Below are 18,334 nucleotides of genomic sequence, written 5' to 3' on the forward strand. Positions count from 1 at the left end.
CTACGAGTGAAGTCCTGTAATGTTACCTGTCAACTTCAAGCAGTCGAAACATGACCTGGCAAACTTGATACTTGTAAATCTGAGATCTCTTGTGGAAAAAATCTTTCACTGAAATAATAACTGAGGCAGATACTCTGTTAGGCTTGTGTTACAGATCTCTTCACCATATCTTCCTTCCTGAGTTGAGAACAAAGTGCACTACATTGGCAATCATGTAAAGTGTTGACCGGGAACCCTTACAATGAAAGGAAAAGCTTATTTCTGTAATTCTCTGCAAAGCATGAACTGAAGTTTCAGTTTGTTCCCTCAACTTTTTGAGTAAGTAAATCGCTCTGGTACAGAGTTGCTAATGAAGCTGGAATCTGGAAAATCTCTCCAAAAGATAATAAAAGGCAACAAGGAAAAGTCCACTACAGGGGAAGCCATCTTCAAGTCAACTTTGAAAAGTGTATTTCCTGTTCACACTGTTAGCCAACTTTATACATTTGCCTGTATAAAAATAAAGGATTAGCCTCCCATGTTAGGCTGCCATCTGTTTCCCTCACGCCTGGGGAAGCAACAAGGATGGTGAGGCTGGGTTCAGCCTTCAGTGCCATATCTCTGCTTAAATTGAGGTTTAGAGGTCAGGAAAAGGCTCCATTAGGCTCCTTCCAGTCTTTCTCTCCAGAGCAGGCCCACCTACAGGATTTCTAAGCTCAGAGCTCCGTGGCAGTCAACAGCCTGCCCAGCATCTTCTGTGCCTGCTTTTCTTTTTTTTGAGCAGTTTTTGTGGTGCCCCTAACCATATCCAGCACAGCACATGTGAAAACTGCCCTTCTCTGCAGAAACCAAGAGCCAGGATGGACAAACAACTGTGTGTGATTGAAAAATTGAAATAAATCCTGCAGAAAATCCAGTATCACTTCTTGTGTGTCATGTGACCTGGTTACCAGATGCCTACATTTCCAATGCAGAGGGTTGAGTGAAATAATCTTTCATATTATTTTTGACTTCAAAGGAAAAAGACAATAATAATGTAGTGAGATGCCCAAAATGTTCTCTGACTTCTTGTTATGTGCAGTATGCTATAGGTGTTAAGAAGCATAGATTCAATCACTGTTAAAAAGATGTTTGTTTACATATACATGAGTATTAACACATATTAACATATATGGCTCCAAGGATGGATAAATGCCACTGAAACCCCAATTCTCCTCTATCTCTCCCTTCCACATGCTCCCTTTCACCTTCTTCTGCTATAGTGATGTCTTACCTGGATTAAGGTAATTGCCTTCACAGTTGTTCTCCTCCCTCTTGTGCTCTACCTTTCCAGCCTTGTCACCTGTATTCAGCCCTGTCCATCTAACTGGCACTGCTTCAGGCATCATACTCTTCAGCCGCTGCCACAAATCTCTCCTGTGCATCTCTGTCCTGATACTAGCACTTACTCCCTGGTTTGAAAGAGGTGGCTCTGAAAACAAGAGCCAGCTCCCCAGCCAGCTGCTGGGATCATGGCCAGTATCCAAGGCAGGTGTTGTAATTGCCTTCAGGGTATCCAGCCACTGGGCACACCAACAGGACATCACATCTTCTTAGCAAGAGCTGGCATGAAATGTGTCCCCATGCATCCCTTCATCCATGGCCAGAGCAACACTGCACCTGAATCCTCCCCATTCCTTTTTGCTTTAGCCAAGTGATCACTAGGTCAGGAGGGAGCAAAATGTAAGACAAAGAATTTTGATAAATACTCCTATTTTGGGGCATTTTTTCTGTTTCTTAGATTACAAAACTGTTGTATTTCCAGAATAACCATTCCGCTTTGAAATGCACATATTCCTCTTTACTGAACTCCTTTGCCTTCCCAGCTCCTCTATCTGTCCCCCGATGGTATTTCCCTGGTGTTCTAAGTGAGCCAACACTTTGATTTTCCATATAGCTGATTATGCTGATGAAAGAGTCCATTTTGATTGCCGAGAAATCTGCACTGTCTGCTAAATGAATATAGTGTTTCACTTTTGGAGGTAATAAGGGGGTAGAAATGAGTAGGCATTAACTTTTTTCCTTTCATACTCTTTTTCTTATTTGTCAGTCCACTGCATGGATCATTTCATAATATCTATTTCTAAATGTAAATATTTTGATAAAAGCTACTTAATTAGGAAAATAAGGAAACAAAGCAAACAGAAACAATCCCCAAGGGTAATTCTCTATTAACAAAGCACCAAGCTTCAGTGTAGACCAATGATCTGTGGAGTTCAATGAGTGATGCAGGCTTTTTTTTTTTTTAAAAAAAAAAAAAAAAACAGAGAAAGAAAAGAAAGGAAAAAGGAAAAAGAGAAGCAAAAGCATCAAAAAGAAGAGGTCTGATAATCAAAACATGGCAAGATCTGATACTTATAAGTCCACCTTTGTTGTACCTCAGACTGATGGAAGTTATCTTTGTTATAATAAATTAAAACATAGGCTGACATTCTTACTAGCAGGGACAATGGCTCCCTGTGCCTTGATATACCTCAGCAGACACAGCAACAGATGTCAACCTGAGGCACACCACCTTCAGATTTCATTTCTGTCCCCAAGTATATGTAGAGGCAGAATAATATCCCATGAGAAATCACTGTGGCTAAGAATGAGGTGGATTTAGCCCTGGCCCCACAGACAGTATAGCGTGTAGCTGTACTGGTGAAGGAGAAATGCAGAACACAAAATTAGGATGACTAGGACCAGGGGGTCCTGTGGTCTCTCCCCAGATGTGCCCAGCCAGTGAGCTGCCTGGGATGGAGATGTGAGGGTCTGTCCCCTGGCCTGTATGCATGCACACTTGGGGATACCAATCCCACCAGGAGTTCCCATCTCCCCTCTACGCTGTAGACACTGCAGAAGGGATCACTAGTTCTCTTTTATTCCACTTTCAGTGGATGAGCTACTTTGTGACACTAGTCCTGTATATCTCCCTGGCTTTTTTTAGCAAAGGAAAATGCAAAAACAGACATGAACAGATCTACTTAAGGGCAAGACAAAGGTGATGAAAAGTCTTCTGTTAAATAACCCCTGAAATAAGAGGACAAAGACAAGGATGAGGAAGTAATCAATCTTGTAATGTTTGGTAGAGTAAAACCTTCATTTTTTAAGATTACTCACATGATGTTCTTAGATTACAGCCCCTGCAGTGCACAATTAGGGATTATCTGACCATTAATGTCCATTACAGGGGACATTTTGCATCATGCCGTTAATCTATTTGGTTTGTGTTGTGCTGCCTCAACTCTGCTCAGAGGATGAGGTCTGCTGCGTACCATTTCTACAGAGAACCATAAAATCACAGAATGGCTTGGGTTGGAAGGGATCTCAAGGATCGTCAAGCTCCAAACCTTCTGCTGCGGGCAGGGCCACCAACCTCCATTACTACTACTAGATCAGGCTGCCCAGAGCCCCATCCAACCTGGCTTTGAACACCTCCAGGGTACAGGGCATCCTCAACCTCTCTGGGCAGCCTGTTCCAGCACCTCACAACTCTAATGGTTTTGAGAAGCGAGTGTTATGTTTCACTAGGGTTAACAATTGCAGTGTCAGAGAAAAGTGGGACAAGAAGGTAAAACCCAACATTAAAATTGAGCTATAAACATTCCCTCAAGTACGCAGTACCAAATTATGAAACTCTAAGCAGGCACAGGCTGTGCCTCTCCTGCTGGCACCCTCTAGCATCCCCAAAACAAGATACAGTTCAGTATGAGCAAGAATATCTGGAGCCATAGGGAAATCACATCACAGGAGTTAAGCAGCTGCACTGATTTCAAGGTCTCCATGCAGCAGGAGTCATTTTTAAGTAGTGTGATTAGAGTAATTAATTTCTGTTTAGGTTTTAATTTGCATTTTAAGGATTTGATTACCCACCAGTAAGAAGAGAGACTGATTCTTTCAAGTATTTGATGACTGTATATGTGACACAATTTGTATTCTCTGTCTTACAAATAAATAAATATAACATAAGTAAATTAAATCATGCCTTGGTCTGTATCATTGCTATCAACAGCAGGTAACTAACAGTACTAATTACTACTAATAATAAGATTATTTCTTGATAATGGTTCCATTCATAGGAAATTTACTTCATAAATCCCTGCTGTACCATTCCAAATTCTAACTGCGACATAATCCACTTTTAACTGAGATTCAATTACTCCTTTTTTTTCATTAAATTAAAAGTTTAAGCTGCAAGAATATGACCACTGTGCATCAGAATAGGAATATCTAGAACTTAATGAAAAAAGCAATTTTGTGATAAAAAATACCCACAGGAATTGCTGAATAACCGTTGTTCCGCTTTTTTTGCCCATAAGTATTTTTATTGCAATATGGTGTTGTGCCTATAATTCTATTACAATGAAATCATATAAATTAAATACTATAAATTAAAACACTGTTAAAAGAATATGAAAATTTAGCTTTTGACTACTCACTCTGTTTTTGGAACTTCTTTTCTAAGCCAGTAGAAATCAGATTGGGCTGCATATTTGCGAGTTTGTAATACATTGCCAAAATAGTCACTTTCTGTAAACTTCAGCTGTATAGGCAAAGCACAGATATTTTTTAGAACACGTCCAAGGAAACAAGAGCTGACAAAACAATCAGAACTTTTAATTTAAAAAAATATATATATATTTTTCATTTTCATCAAAATAAATTTCGTTTGTTTTGATCATGCCCAAAAAAAAAAAAAGTTTGTTTGTTTGTTTGTTTGTTTGTTTTTGACATGATTAAAACAAATGAAATTCCCATAGTTGGTAGAATGAATAAATATTTTGTGATACTGGTTTAAAAATGGATGGTGAATGGATTTACACAAGGGACTGGAATATCACAAAAAGCTTTTACCTGCGCAGAAGCAGCTGAGGAAATCAGTAGTACCCAATGACAAATTGCAGACTGCACATTTCTACAGCTATTAAAAGGCAGCCTTTTCTCTTTAAGAGAAGAGGTCTATCCTCGTTTTTAAAACTTCATTTTAAAACCACTTTCAAGACAGTAACAAAGCCTCTTTTTCTCTGTTTGCTTTGCATTTCATCGCAAATGGTTTGTACTGTATGCCCTTGGAGGATTCTGCTGCTGTTTTTATAGATTTTTACCATTCCTCACATTAAACTCACACAGCCATAGGGTTCCATGTTCCCACAAGTCTCCAAATCTATTAAGAACCCAAGCACACAACTAACCATGCAAAAAAAAAAGAGTTATTCTATTCTTTTAAAATCCAACTGAGATCCCTGTTGTCAATTTCAAGCAATACCAGAATTTGTGAGGGATTTATCTTTTTTTTTTCAACTGTGATTAACAATTATTATTATTGTTGTTGTTATTATTGCTAGATATAAACATTTATCTGTGGTAAGTATTTCCACACTCTGAATGGCAAAACTGGTCCCACCCTCTGTCTCTGCACTGGCTTCACAGCACCACTTCACCCTACTCTTCCATGAACAAAGACTAAGCTTGTAGAGTTGACTCTTCCAAGGGTCACCAACAAATCATGCCTCCTTTCAGTGTTCTTTCATGTTCTCTGGCAAATTAACTCCACCCCTACTTGGATTTTAGTGGTTCAAGATTGAATTTGTGGTTCCACTTTGCCTATGACTTGCAGTAATTCAATTCATCACACACATGCCACAGTTACTTTTTTGGAAAATGGCAAAATATATTATTCTTCATCATCTTCCTTTCAGCTATACCTAAGCTGAATAAATACTGGCTCAGGATTGAGTCCCCAACAGTATTCTTGTCCAGCTTGTCTAGCTGTAGGGCTATACAGCAGTTAGGGCCTGAAGACATGATAATTGTAAGCTTAGAAAATTCATAGCCTGGAGAAAAAGCAGAGAGCCTATACTATGTTGGAATCATCAATTGTAATAATTCAGTCAAAAAAAACACACTAGGCTTTTTGAAGGCTGTTACCTTGAGGAGATACATTTTTGGTTGTATTTTTTATAACTAAATACAAAATTTAAGCTGGGGTACTTTTAACCTGAAAAATGGTTAATAGCAGGAAGGTTCATTACACCCAGGTAAATTTTATTGTCAGCCAGCATGATGGCCATCTTACTTCAACACAACATCATTGACTTTTTATGCACTAGAGCTTAAAAATAACCAAGCAAGCCGAAATCCAGATGTGGGCAAAACAAAAAAAAAAAAGCTTTGATTTTGAACAGCAGTAGAAGAGAGCAAAGAATGGTCCCAAGATGTAAAAGAAGAAAGCTGCAAATCTGACACTTACTGTTTTGATGTCTTCATTAATATATGTGTCATTCATTATAAATTGAGGGTAACCCACTTTCGCCATAACTGCTTTTGCCTTTGAAAAAGAAAAAGAAAGAAAAAAAGAATTGGCAAATATAAACATTTCTCTCTCTTTTTTTTTTTTTTTTTTTCTTCATTATTTTCCATTGCATAGTATTATGTCGCTCTGAAGGCATCTTGATTTATCATAGAATCATAGAATCACAAGGTTGGAAATGACCTGCAAGGTCATCCAGTCCAACCACCCTCCCATTCCTATCAGTGCCACAAGCTACTAAACCATCTCTTGTAGCTCCTCATCCAGGCGCCTCTTGAACACTGCCAGGGACGGCGACTCCACCACCTCCCTGGGCAGCCATTCCAGTGCCTGACCACTCTCTGAGAGAAAAAGTTTCTCCTAATATCCAACCTAAACCTCCTCTGGTATAACTTCTGGCCATTTCCTCGGGTCCTACTATTTGCCTGGGAGAAGAGGCCTGACCCTTTTGCACCACAACCTCCCTTCAGGAAGTTGTAGAGTGCAATGAGGTCTCCCCTGAGCCTCCTCTTCTCCAGACTGAACAATCCCAATTTAACTTCAAACCAACTTGCCTACAAGGTAAATTCAGGGCCACGAATGAGTTTCACTTCACAACATGGTCAGAATATCAGAGTGGGTCTGTTGACACCTGCAGTTTTTGCAGAATTACAGCAATCTGTTTGAAAACCAAAATCTTATTCTTAACAGCTGGTCTTCTCTACCAGTAACTGAGATCATCAAGTGGTCAAAATGCTTCTTTTTACAATGTTTTCCAAAAGGCTCCAGAAGATGTGCCATTTTGCAATGGCCCAGCAGCTGGTATGCATCCAAGCACTAAAATATATTTATTTCACAGATATGGCTAGGCCTGGATCCCAGCAAGAACAAACCAATGATTTCACTGATGGTCACTTCCCTTTACATCTGAAGATGGGTGAACATTTTTCTGATGGACATTTTACTTTCCTAAAACCACATGGCTGACCTTTAGTTCATTCTCTACTTTCAGCTCTCTGATTTACAGCCTTTAGCCTTTACTGACATTAATGGTGTTAAAGTGAGACACTTAGTGTTTCTTTGTCTTAGTTTTTTTCCTTTTCAGTGATGAACTGATCCCATTGTTTATGTGTAATCTGTGTAAACATGCTGGTGTGAATTCATAGCAGCTGTAGATGAGCACTGCTATTTCATAAATCACAGCATAAAGATATAAACAGCTTTAGCAATGGCCTCACAAAAACATCAGGTCACCCAGACACAGCGCATTGCTGTGAAAATAATATATTTCCAAAGGAAAAGCAGAAGAATATGAAAGGATAAGATGACATACAAAGAAGTGAAATATGACGAACACATTGAATAAATGAAAGCTCTGATGGATATGTTTTCACATGTTTTTGGGAAGCTGAACTTAATGCATCCTCAAGTATCTTAGGATTTCCTCCACCCCTCACAGAAAAACTCTTCTGGAAATATTATCTGGAAAGTCAAATGCCTAAATACTAGTGAATATTGCAAGATACAAAATGCAACAAACTGACTGGGTTTTAAACAAATGAGAGTGATACCAACACTGTATTCTATCTGCAAGCAGATCCTGGATCTCTCTGTTGGCCCACCATCTTCTGCTTCCCACTTGCAGTATGGGATGGCATTTCAAGGGAAGGTCCCCTTTTCTCCACAATAAAATCTTTGCCCTTTTTTTCGCCTCCACAGCATCTCATACAATAAAGCCTCTCACGAAGACCATGGGCAGCAAGAATTAGAATCGTTTGTTCCACAACAGTAAGAAAGCTGATAGGGTCTGCCTCAGTTTAACAAAAACTCTCTTCTATTTTATTTTCAAGAAGAAAAACCAATTAGCTTCTTGAAACTCCTTCAATTTCTCAATCTCATTTCCAACCTAAAGTCATAATCCTCCACTTGTGACATCACAATTAATTGCAGTTGAGATAATTAAGATGTCTCAAACAGAAGATTACAACTTCAGGTGGGAAATTAGCAGCAGGAGCAGATGAACTCTTAAGCAAGAAAGATCCCATTGTCATGCAAATATCCCCAGTGAAAAAAAAACACAATGGAAGACAAATGCTGAACAGGAAATATGAAATGAGCCAAATTAATCCTCAGCTGAATGTTTTCTCACTTTTCCAGAAGGTACAGCAGTCTTTCAAGATAGTTTAAATGCCTGAGGGGAAAAAAGGGGAAGAGAAGAGAGCACAACTCATCTGCAAGTTTGTGTGTAATCAAGAGTGTCTATTTTTGTTGCTGATGGTGCTGTCAGAACTTTTGCAAGAGACTGGAAAATTTCATTTTCCATTTTCAGTATTTCAGTCCCAGTTGTTACACTAGCCTAGATAAAGCAAAGTGAAAACTCATCAGTTTTAGTTTCTATTAAGTCAGCTGCTTAAACAAATTCAGTTAATCTCCAATGTTCTGCATGTTTTTCTGTCATCATCTGAATTACTTGAAGTAGACTCTAAGTTGAATCTACTTGTTTGACCCTTAACACTTCGATATTTACATTGTACCTATTTAATTAACTCATATGATGAAGAGTAATATTTTAAGAACAGTTTAGAGTGCAACTTGCAAAAACTATTAACTTTGTCAGTACAGTGCCATTTCAATCATGATTTACTCAGCACTTTGTCCATCAAAAATTGTTGATTGAATTTGGGCATATAAAAGAACATCATTGTTTTTCTGAACTACAATGTATCCTCTCACTTTCTAGACTGCCCTCGAAATGAAAGAAAAAGGTTCATATGTCATTGGTAGTAAACACAGAAGACTACAAAGCCAGGCTGGATCTGGCAGCACTCTTTTGCTCAAAGAAGCAGAGATGGACACTGCCCCCAGACCCACAGTGGTAACTGTCTGGTCATGACCACAACACATTCATCTTCCCTTTCCTATGTGGACATTTTGGAGTCCTTGTGGAATATGGAATATCTGCCACATTCATCTGTTTCTTCTTCCAGACAGCCCAGTGATAGCAGCAGCATGGAACCAGTTTTCAGCAGTTTTAAACCCAACTCCTTAACCAAATATCTTCAAGGATGAGGATGATTCCTCCTCCGGGCTCTTTAGTAGCAGGTGTGAGGTAAGTTGACTTAAATATCATGTCCATAGTATTATTTAATATTAATTTTATATTTCAGTTGCATTTAAATTATTTAGTCTTGTCATTGCCCTGATGAATTAGAAAAGGAAGATGGGAAAAGTTCTCCTAACCAGGCTACTTCAGGAGTAATAGGCTCACTTGATGAGTTACACAAATTCTTGCTTTGCATATTTCACAATTGATATTATAAGCTTAAGATTTGCATGCATGAAGAAAAACTGCCATATGATACTGAGATACTATGCTATAGAGTCAACATAAATTAAATAACAAATACTTATTAAATAACAAAGCTTGTATCAGAGTATTTTGAATGTAACTCAGAAAGTACTGCTGTTTTTAGTACTCTGATGTTTTAACAATGGCTAAATCTGTCTGTATTTTTTAAAATATGTATTTAGGGAAAAGTATTACTTTATTATATGTGTTACTTACAAAGTCTTACCACGATGCATTGCAGAAGTCTGACTAAGCGCTAAGGTAGAACTTACTAGCTGTGCAATTCTTGTGCCTTCATGAATGTTCCACCACTCACATAGGATAACAAAGATTCAGAAAAGCACCCTGTTATTAACACATCAAGTTAATTTGCTATCATGAAATGTAGGTACATGCTAAAATACCATTATGAAACAAAGCTTATGGTGCTGGAATTTTTGGAAAGACACAAATGAATAACAACCTTTAGGAGCATTTTTGAGAACATCTAAAGCAAGAGGTGATGGCAGGCAAATCAGTACAAGACTGTTGCATGCAATTTATACCTTGCTATATACCTTCTCCCACAAAAGAAACGTGTCTCAAATTGGTCCTAATGCTATTCATGAGCCAACCAAACCTCCTGCTGAGGTATTCTCCCTTGGTCAGACAAAATCTCAACCATGTAGCACATGCTGATATGGGAGAAAGAGAGGAATAAGCTTACTTGATCAGAAGGACAAAGTATGTCTCTCTAGAGGACTGCTTCCAACCAACTGGCTCCAACCAGCATGAGGTCTGGGCCCACAGAGCCATGCAGGCACACTGGAAAGGTAGCACGGGCACCAGGCCAAGACGCTGTGGTACATCAGTAAGTACCGTGCTGTCAACAGAGGTACTGTTGAAGGATGTGGTGCTCCTGGTGGAGGGGACTGCTACCTATAGCCAAAGCAAAACTCCTGTGAGGATGTAGGAAGCCCTTCAAAATCCCTGGGAGTTGCTCCACTGAGATTCCTCCCAACATTGTTTTTAGGTCCAAACCCTTTCAGCTAAGGCCAGAGTGGAGCCCAAATTATCTACACAGCAGATAAGTTTGAAAGCATCTTCCTAAGAGTGGGTTTCGAAATTTGCATGTTGGAAATTTCTTGCTTCCTTGGAGAGGTTATCTATTCACTTGAATAATACTTAATGGCAATTTGAAGACTTCTTATTCATAAAACACTAGAAAGTAAAAAGCTCTCCTAAGACTGGCTCGTTCTTTGATAATCAAGTCAATACTTTCCCCCTAATAGGATTAAAAGTATATTTAAAAGATCAGCCTTCCAGGAAGAGTGCACACACATGGGCAAAGCAAATGAAATGTGACAAATGTACAGGAACCAACAATGTGGTAATTGCACATGAATCCATCACACACAAGTTTTTGTAGTTTAAAGGCTTATTTGATTTCTTTCACTAGTTTATATATTAAGTAACCACATGCACAGGAAGAAAAGGAGTGATGGGGTATTTCTTCCAGCTATTGTTCAGTACTCAGCATAGCTTAGGCTGTTGGGTAACTTAAGGAAACTCATCTCCTCAGACTTCCTCTCTCATTACTGAAAGTGAGAGGCTCTTCCAGGGGGTGATGCACAGCAGCCGCAAATTTTGCAATAAGACATGGTAACAGTTCTCTATACAAGCAGCTAGAGAGCAGGCTCCAAGGCAGAAGACCTGGTGTGCTCTCTCTGTCACTGATTACACAAGGAAGATCCACCACTGACTTCCACACAGTGGGGATTTTATCATGAGCATATCTTTCCGTCTTGGTGTGAGCACTGCAGATCAGTTTCCTACAGAGACTAAGCAAAGGCCTTTCACACCTAACAACTTGCTAAGGTGGAAACACCAGTTCCGATGCATCACTCCAGCCTAGTCAAATTTTCACTTGACACCAAGTTGTGTGTGAGACTTCAAAACAAAAATCTCTGTGCATCTCACTCCCAACAAAATTATGAGTCTGATTCAGATCTTCTGTATATCAACTTGACTCACAATAACTTTGTGAAGATCATTTTCAAGTTTCTAAAAATAAATTTTTAAAAAAACACAATTACAGTTTGCTGAAAAATTAGCATGAAATACTTTCTGAAAGCTAAAATCACTCACAGCAAAGTAATGTTCCATTTAATTACAAAGATTAATTCAGCCTTTATGTACAATTCTGGTCTTTTCATTTGTCACTGAAAAAAGATGATTCAAGAACCATCTGGTAAAATTGCTGCATAAATATCACAGGTTTTATGTATAGAAAAAAATGGGAAAACAGTGATGGATCTTGGTAAAAGACAGAATTTCCATCACAGAGCTAAACTATACTACAGATATCAATAGAATGTGATCCACTGACTTAAGTGGCAGCTGGACTGGGCACATCTTAATGAAGTATTTTATTTGCACTGCAGGGGTGACATGAAATCATAAACTGTAATCAGTAGTGAAGTGGCACCTTGCAAAACTTAAAAGGGGACCACGCTGGACTTTATTTTCCTAGGAAAAAGAAAGGAAAACAGAACATTTTCTAAGCAAACAGTTATTTGGCAATATATGTTTACTCTTAATATCCACTATCACAATAATATTATTACTATCCAGAAAGCTACAAGCACCTAAAAGTTGAGTATGACAGCCATGCATAGAAACAAATCAGAGGGAAAAATAATTTACATCGCCATGTGACTGCTTTCTGTCCTAAGTCCCCCTTTGGCTCTGTGGAAGACAAAGTCTCAATCTCTGGTTCGAGCACTGTGATGCTAATGTCACTGGAATTAAATTTTCAGTTTTAACTCGTCCTGCATTGAATTTTTATCAAAAGAACCAAACTAAATAACAGAAAATCTGAAATAATATGACTGTTACAAACATACAAATTCACTGTGGTATTTTGACAAACATAACTTCTTAGTTCAATGCGGCGGTATAATTATTACACCTTCTCGTATTTTTTCCAACCAGCTTGGTTCCAAACTCATTCTGCTGACAACTATGCTTTAATTCTACTAAGAAAAAGAATTCCTTTGTCCATTTTATTTTAATTCCATTTCCATTTTGTAATCTCTGCATGACAATTATAATGAATCTATTCTTTTATGAACAGAACATTATATATGACAGACATGAATGTTGTCTTCCATGAACAGAACCACAGCTCTGTAAATAAAATACATTTTACAAAGCAAATATCTTCCCTATGATTGCACAATACGTAAATGATTAGATGTATCCTTTTCACAATTTTGAATGAGAGTTTTAGTTTGACTTCAGTGGATCAACAAGAGAGCCAATTATACGCTCAAAACCTTAAAACAATTTGTTATATCCCAATCTAACAAACACAACAGCAACAAAAAGATCTGAAATGATGAATGTGGAAAAGCTTGAGCAACTGTTTGGAAAAACATTAGAATCTCAGACAACCCTTGGCAAATGAGAATTTTAAAAAGCAAAGTCTATCCAGGGTAGATTTCTTGACAATGTTTTTCTATTGATTGTAATTGAAGGCTTTTGTTTACAGGCAGAAAGATGTGGAGGGCTGAGGAGGTGATTGGGGTGGGAGTAATAATTACATTTGTCTTTAAATCTGAAATATTTTCCCAGAATTAGGAGCAGCTGTCAACAGTACTAGTTCTGTTTGCAGCTGGGGGTTCCAAAGTTTGGTTGGCCTGAGACCTTCATCTCCCCATCCTTTCAGCTCAGCTTCACAATAAAGAAAAATTGGAATAATGATACTTGCTTTGTGCATGGGGCATAGTAAACAAATTCTAGTCTTCTTTCAATCTGGACAAAATCTTAGCAGCATAAAGAATACTCCAAGCTGAACAAGTAAAACAATAGATTTCTCTTACCTACTCACATTTCAGTTTTGGTGTTCTGCAATGCTTTTTTCCTTTCTATATAAAAATATATAATAATACACACACACACATATACATATGCGTATGTGTGTATATATATATATATATATATATAATTTATTTATTTTTAAGTGAGTAGAGACTAACTCCATGAACCAGACAGCAATGCCTAGAGCAGGTGCCAATGGATGCATATTCCCAAGCACCCTTGATAACCACACACAGCTCTGTGATACGTTCCAAGAGGGCTCACTGTCTGTACCTGGCCTCTCTGAGGCAAGGTGTCTCCCTCCAGTGCCATACGCCTGGGAAGAGCTTCCAGCAGGGTCAAGGAACAAAGGGAATGGGTTCAGACTGCACCAAAAGATGCTCTCAATGGTATCTCTCAGGCATGATTTGGGGGACAGCACAACCTGGGAACCACTTCTGACAGTGCACCCAGGTTTAATTGCCTCCACAGCGTATCCTTCCTTGCTTATCACCTCATAACACATTCTGGAAAGTGCAACATATTTCAGCTAAAGAAAGATGCTACCTCAGAAACATACAGCTCTGCCTTTATATTATTTCTGACCTGCTGAGCTTGGTAAAACCCACATGGAATAGTAATTATGTCTTAGAAAAAACAAATGGGCCTGAAGGACACGTGATTTCAGTATCAGGAGCCCAATCACCCACAGTTAGGCCAGGAGAGAAATTCAGGGAAAATATTTTATTTCTATTCATCTGTAGGTAAGCACAACTGTGGTAAGTGGCAAAACAATTAGTTAACAGCAAACCGTGACTATCCAAAGCTCCCAAATGAGTTTTAAGCATCACTGGAATTTCAGTGGAGCTGGATTTACACTTGTGGATCAGAAAAAAGAACAGTATGCAGATATGCACCCTGACAGCCTGTGTGAGGCCCCACTGCAGCATCATGTCACCATGCCTGCGGTGACAAGTCCACCCCAGTGCATGCATTTCTGTGCTTTATGCCCCCTAAAGCACCATAGAACCAATTAGGGTGTGAATTCACAGATGTGCATGCAGATAGCCAGGGCCTCCTCCACTTAGATGTCAAGCAAGCCAGAAGCAAAATTGTTCTGCTCTGGAAGCACAGGCCATCATTAGCATTATGCTGGTAGATTCATACCCCTGGAGTATGCTGCTAAATTGCCTTCAGCATAGCTCTGTAGCTTACGTACCTGAGTTGAACTCAGACACATCCGTAGTACTTTAGAACGCTGTTCTTTCTCAAGCCTTTATTTTCAGGTACCTTTCTTTGTTTTCCTAGACAATTGTTTAATTTTTTTTCATTAAACAAAAATAGACAAGCAAGAAAACCACCATCACAATCAAGAACAGCAGCAACAACAAAAAAACCCTGTATCTGTCCTTTGAAACTGCATTAGATATTTTCACCCAGTGCTTTTGAACTAGAGTCCTGAGGATCTACAGTGCAAAAAAAAAAAAAAAAAAAAAAAAAAAAAAAAAGCAACAGCCACCTCTGAACTGCTTTGGCACATTAGCAAGCTGCAGAAATTTTGTTGCATTTCTTACAGAAACTGCTACCTGGGCTCACTTTTCTGCTTACCCCTTGTGTTCCCCATCAGCCAGCGTGCACTCCCACTGCTATGCCATCTCTTGCTAGAAACACACCCACCTTGCTGCTAAAGCTTTTCTGCTGTTTTTGTTTTAGCTTTGGGGAAAGAGCAGTTTTAACAAAAAGCGCTGTACTGCCTGACAAAATAAAAGTCCCTGTTGTGCTGAAGAGATCTCAGGAACTGAGTGCTGCAGCATCCTCTGTGAGGAGCAGCCCAGGCACAGGGGAGGGGCAGGGAAGTTCTCTTCAGATCACGGTTGTATGGGATGTGAGTTTACTGCAGTGTTTCTCTGGCAATTTACTCAGCAAAATGCTGAATAACCTGCTCCAGAGAGGGATAACTTCTGACCTCAGCCTCTCCATGCATCATTTAGCATCATCATGTAATATCGTTTAATATTTTCAAGGTTACCTTTGCTTAGCAAAAGTTGCTGAGCCACTTTTTTTTTTTTTTTTTTTAAATATTAGTTTTAAAAATTTCTAGCCACAAGTAAGCATCAGGCTCACACATAGCTGAGATGAGACACTGTAAAATTGTCCCTTCGTCCCACTAGTCTGGTACTCTACTCCTCATTTCAGTTTTTTAACACATTTTGCTTGGCTCAGATCTTGAAGACTTCGCTCTCCTTCTGCCTGGCACAGCAGCAAGTGTGCCACTACCAGTTGTATATGCCATGTGAAAAAAGCAGATGTACATATGGACAAAAACAAAGGCTATAGACAAAAATGAAGGCTATGGACAAAAATGAAATACATAGGAAAAAAAGCATAGGCAGAAAATGCCAATTTTTACTCAAAACCAAATCTCTCTCTATTCTAAGCCTTTGCACACTTCATATTTAAATCAATTACAATTATGCCTCAGAACCCATTACTGATCAGCTGGGGGACTATAATATCTGTGTAACTATTCCTCTATGGAATGCGATTTTCCTTGGTAAAACAACAAAAACTGTAAAAGTTGAACTGTCTGAGACTTCCAAGGGTGATGAAAGACTTCTTGCCCTTTGGAAGAATGAAGCTGCCTTTTGGCATATCAATGCTTTCATGTTGCATTCCTGGCACAAAAGCTCCAGATTCACCCCTGTCCCTGAGCGGCTGCAGGTGTCCATCTGCTTCTCCATCTCCCTCTCTGCATTTCAGCCACGCCATTTGTCACAGGTGTTTTGATGTCACGCACCCATTCGGGCACTACGCAGTTGTGACAGAGTCTGAAAAATGACAGCTGCAAGATCAGGGTTAAATACAATTTCCTCTCTCTTCACCTGTTTTCCACTATCTGTTTGCACGGTGCTCAGGTTATTAATGGAACTGACATCCCTGCACAACTGAGTGAGCAGTAGCAGCAGCCAGATAACAAGGGAGAAGCTGACAGCAGCGATCTAACCCCAGAGATAAGAGATAAGCAAACATGCCATGGCTATTAGTTTCAACTCTGGCCAAGGGAGAACATCTCCTGCAGTTACTGAGCAGAAGAGACCAGTCCTCCGGAGAAGGTTAAATTAAATTTGGAAGGTGAGAGAGATTATTCTTTGAGTTCAAAAAATTAAAGTTTGTGATAGCAAACAAATATTTGACTTTAAAAAAAAATAAATTGCTTGTTAATCTGATGGAAAGTGAAGATTTATTTTTGTTCAGGGAATAGAATGAGGACACTTAGAAAGAAAAGTGTCTTCCATTCTCTTTATTTTCCAGGTGAAAAATGTTACCCTGAATGTTGGCATTTTCCAGACGGCTATCTGAGGGATAGTGAGATCTTCCGCCATCCATATTCCAAACCAGGTAAGTAGAGTTGGATTTTCAAACCTCTTGTGTCATTTCTGAGCTACATGGCATTTATTTGACTTCCTACTCCATCTGAACTTTGCCCCCTTCTCTCCATACGTCCCTGCTCACAGTAGGATAAAGAAGAATCACACAGAATCATAGAACTGTAAGGGTTGGAAGGGACCTCTGCAGATCGCTTAGTCCAACCCCCATGAAGGTAAGCTCCCAGGAACACCTGTGGAGCCCAAAAGTTCTGCAAACATGTAGGAAAAGTTACAATGCGACTGGCTTTTCTGAACTTCATGTTTCAACTGTATCAGGAGAGTTTCTCATTGCTCCTTGAAACAAAACTGGTACAGCAGAAACAGGACCTGAAATTTTCACATCAAAGCACTTATCCAGACACAGACTACTCTCTTTTTCAGAGAGCTAAGTTCCACAAAGTGCAAGTACAGCCAGGTCTGAACTAGCATTAAGTGTGCTTTCCCATTTAGAAGTGACAGTGTTGTTGTAAGAAGATCTGAATAAAACTTAGTGGTAAAAATCAGTAAATTAGGAAGCAAGAGCTTCTGCTGACTTTTGAATGGAAATAGTGTCCAAATGCAATTAAAGCCCTTGGAAATTTTTCCCTTTTCCTCCTTCTTTTGAAGTAAGTCTGGCAGCTCATTTGTGCTCTGAAGCAGTCTTACAACTCTTTGCAAAATCTTTGAGATTCCTGAAACAATAATATAAAATCATCTTAAAAGAACCAGTGAAACATGTCTTGGGATCCTCTGTTTAGAAACTCCATCCCTCTCCCTTACGAAGTGTTGTTTTGTCAGCCCTGTGCTGGCCTTCCTTGCTGAAAAAGCCTACTTCAGATGCGAGAGGCACTGGGGTGTGGATGGTTCCTCTGTGATATTTTGCATTATTTTTCAAAGGATGGGTCCAAGAACTCACAAGATACAAAGACACATTTTTCTTTTTGCAGAGCACCCACTGACTGTTCTCAAGATTGGATGTTTTGTTACCTTTGTGCAAAATTAACATGGCATTAGGCAAGATTAATTTCAGCTCCCAAAGATGTGGTCTGGCCTTTTTGTCCAAGTATTCAGCAGATGTTAATGAAAAGTTATTTTTCAGAACTGTATTCAGTGAGTGCCCTGAAAAGTCTGTTTGAATAAATGCAGGAGGCTCTATTCTCCCTGCATGTATTGCTGTGCCAGGGCTATACATAAAGAAGCATGAGTATGAGAAAAGAACAGAGAATGAGATGGTTCTCTGATTTCCTCACTATAAGAATGTAGGAGGAACAGAGGACATTTTCCAGACAAACAAGAGGAGGTGCTCCATCACAGAAAGCACAGTGAGGCAGTGGAACTCTGCCATGGGAAGCTGTGGATGATAACATTTGTTGTGGGTTCAGAAAGTCACCAGACAAACCCACAAGAGAAAAAAAAAAAAAAAAAAAAAAAAAAAAAAAAAAAAAAAAA

The 18,334-nt window shown here is 39.1% G+C and overlaps 1 protein-coding gene across 2 annotated transcripts in view; it reads right to left on the reverse strand.

Annotated features, from left to right (window-relative positions):
• PHEX (phosphate regulating endopeptidase homolog X-linked) overlaps positions 1–18,334 on the reverse strand; it is a 94,483-nt gene that overhangs the window by 26,382 nt on the left and 49,767 nt on the right. For both annotated transcript variants that reach the window (XM_042810202.1, XM_042810201.1), the window contains 2 exons: positions 6,251–6,328; positions 4,440–4,543 (listed from right to left, as the gene is read on the reverse strand). In XM_042810202.1, coding sequence (XP_042666136.1) covers positions 4,440–4,543; positions 6,251–6,328 — 182 coding nt within the window. The remainder of the gene's footprint in view (positions 1–4,439; positions 4,544–6,250; positions 6,329–18,334) is intronic.

The sequence above is a fragment of the Centrocercus urophasianus genome, unplaced genomic scaffold, assembly GCF_019232065.1.
Source record: "Centrocercus urophasianus isolate 14NV4802_14NV808 unplaced genomic scaffold, USGS_Curo_1.0 seq_12, whole genome shotgun sequence".
Classification (NCBI taxonomy): domain Eukaryota; kingdom Metazoa; phylum Chordata; class Aves; order Galliformes; family Phasianidae; genus Centrocercus; species Centrocercus urophasianus.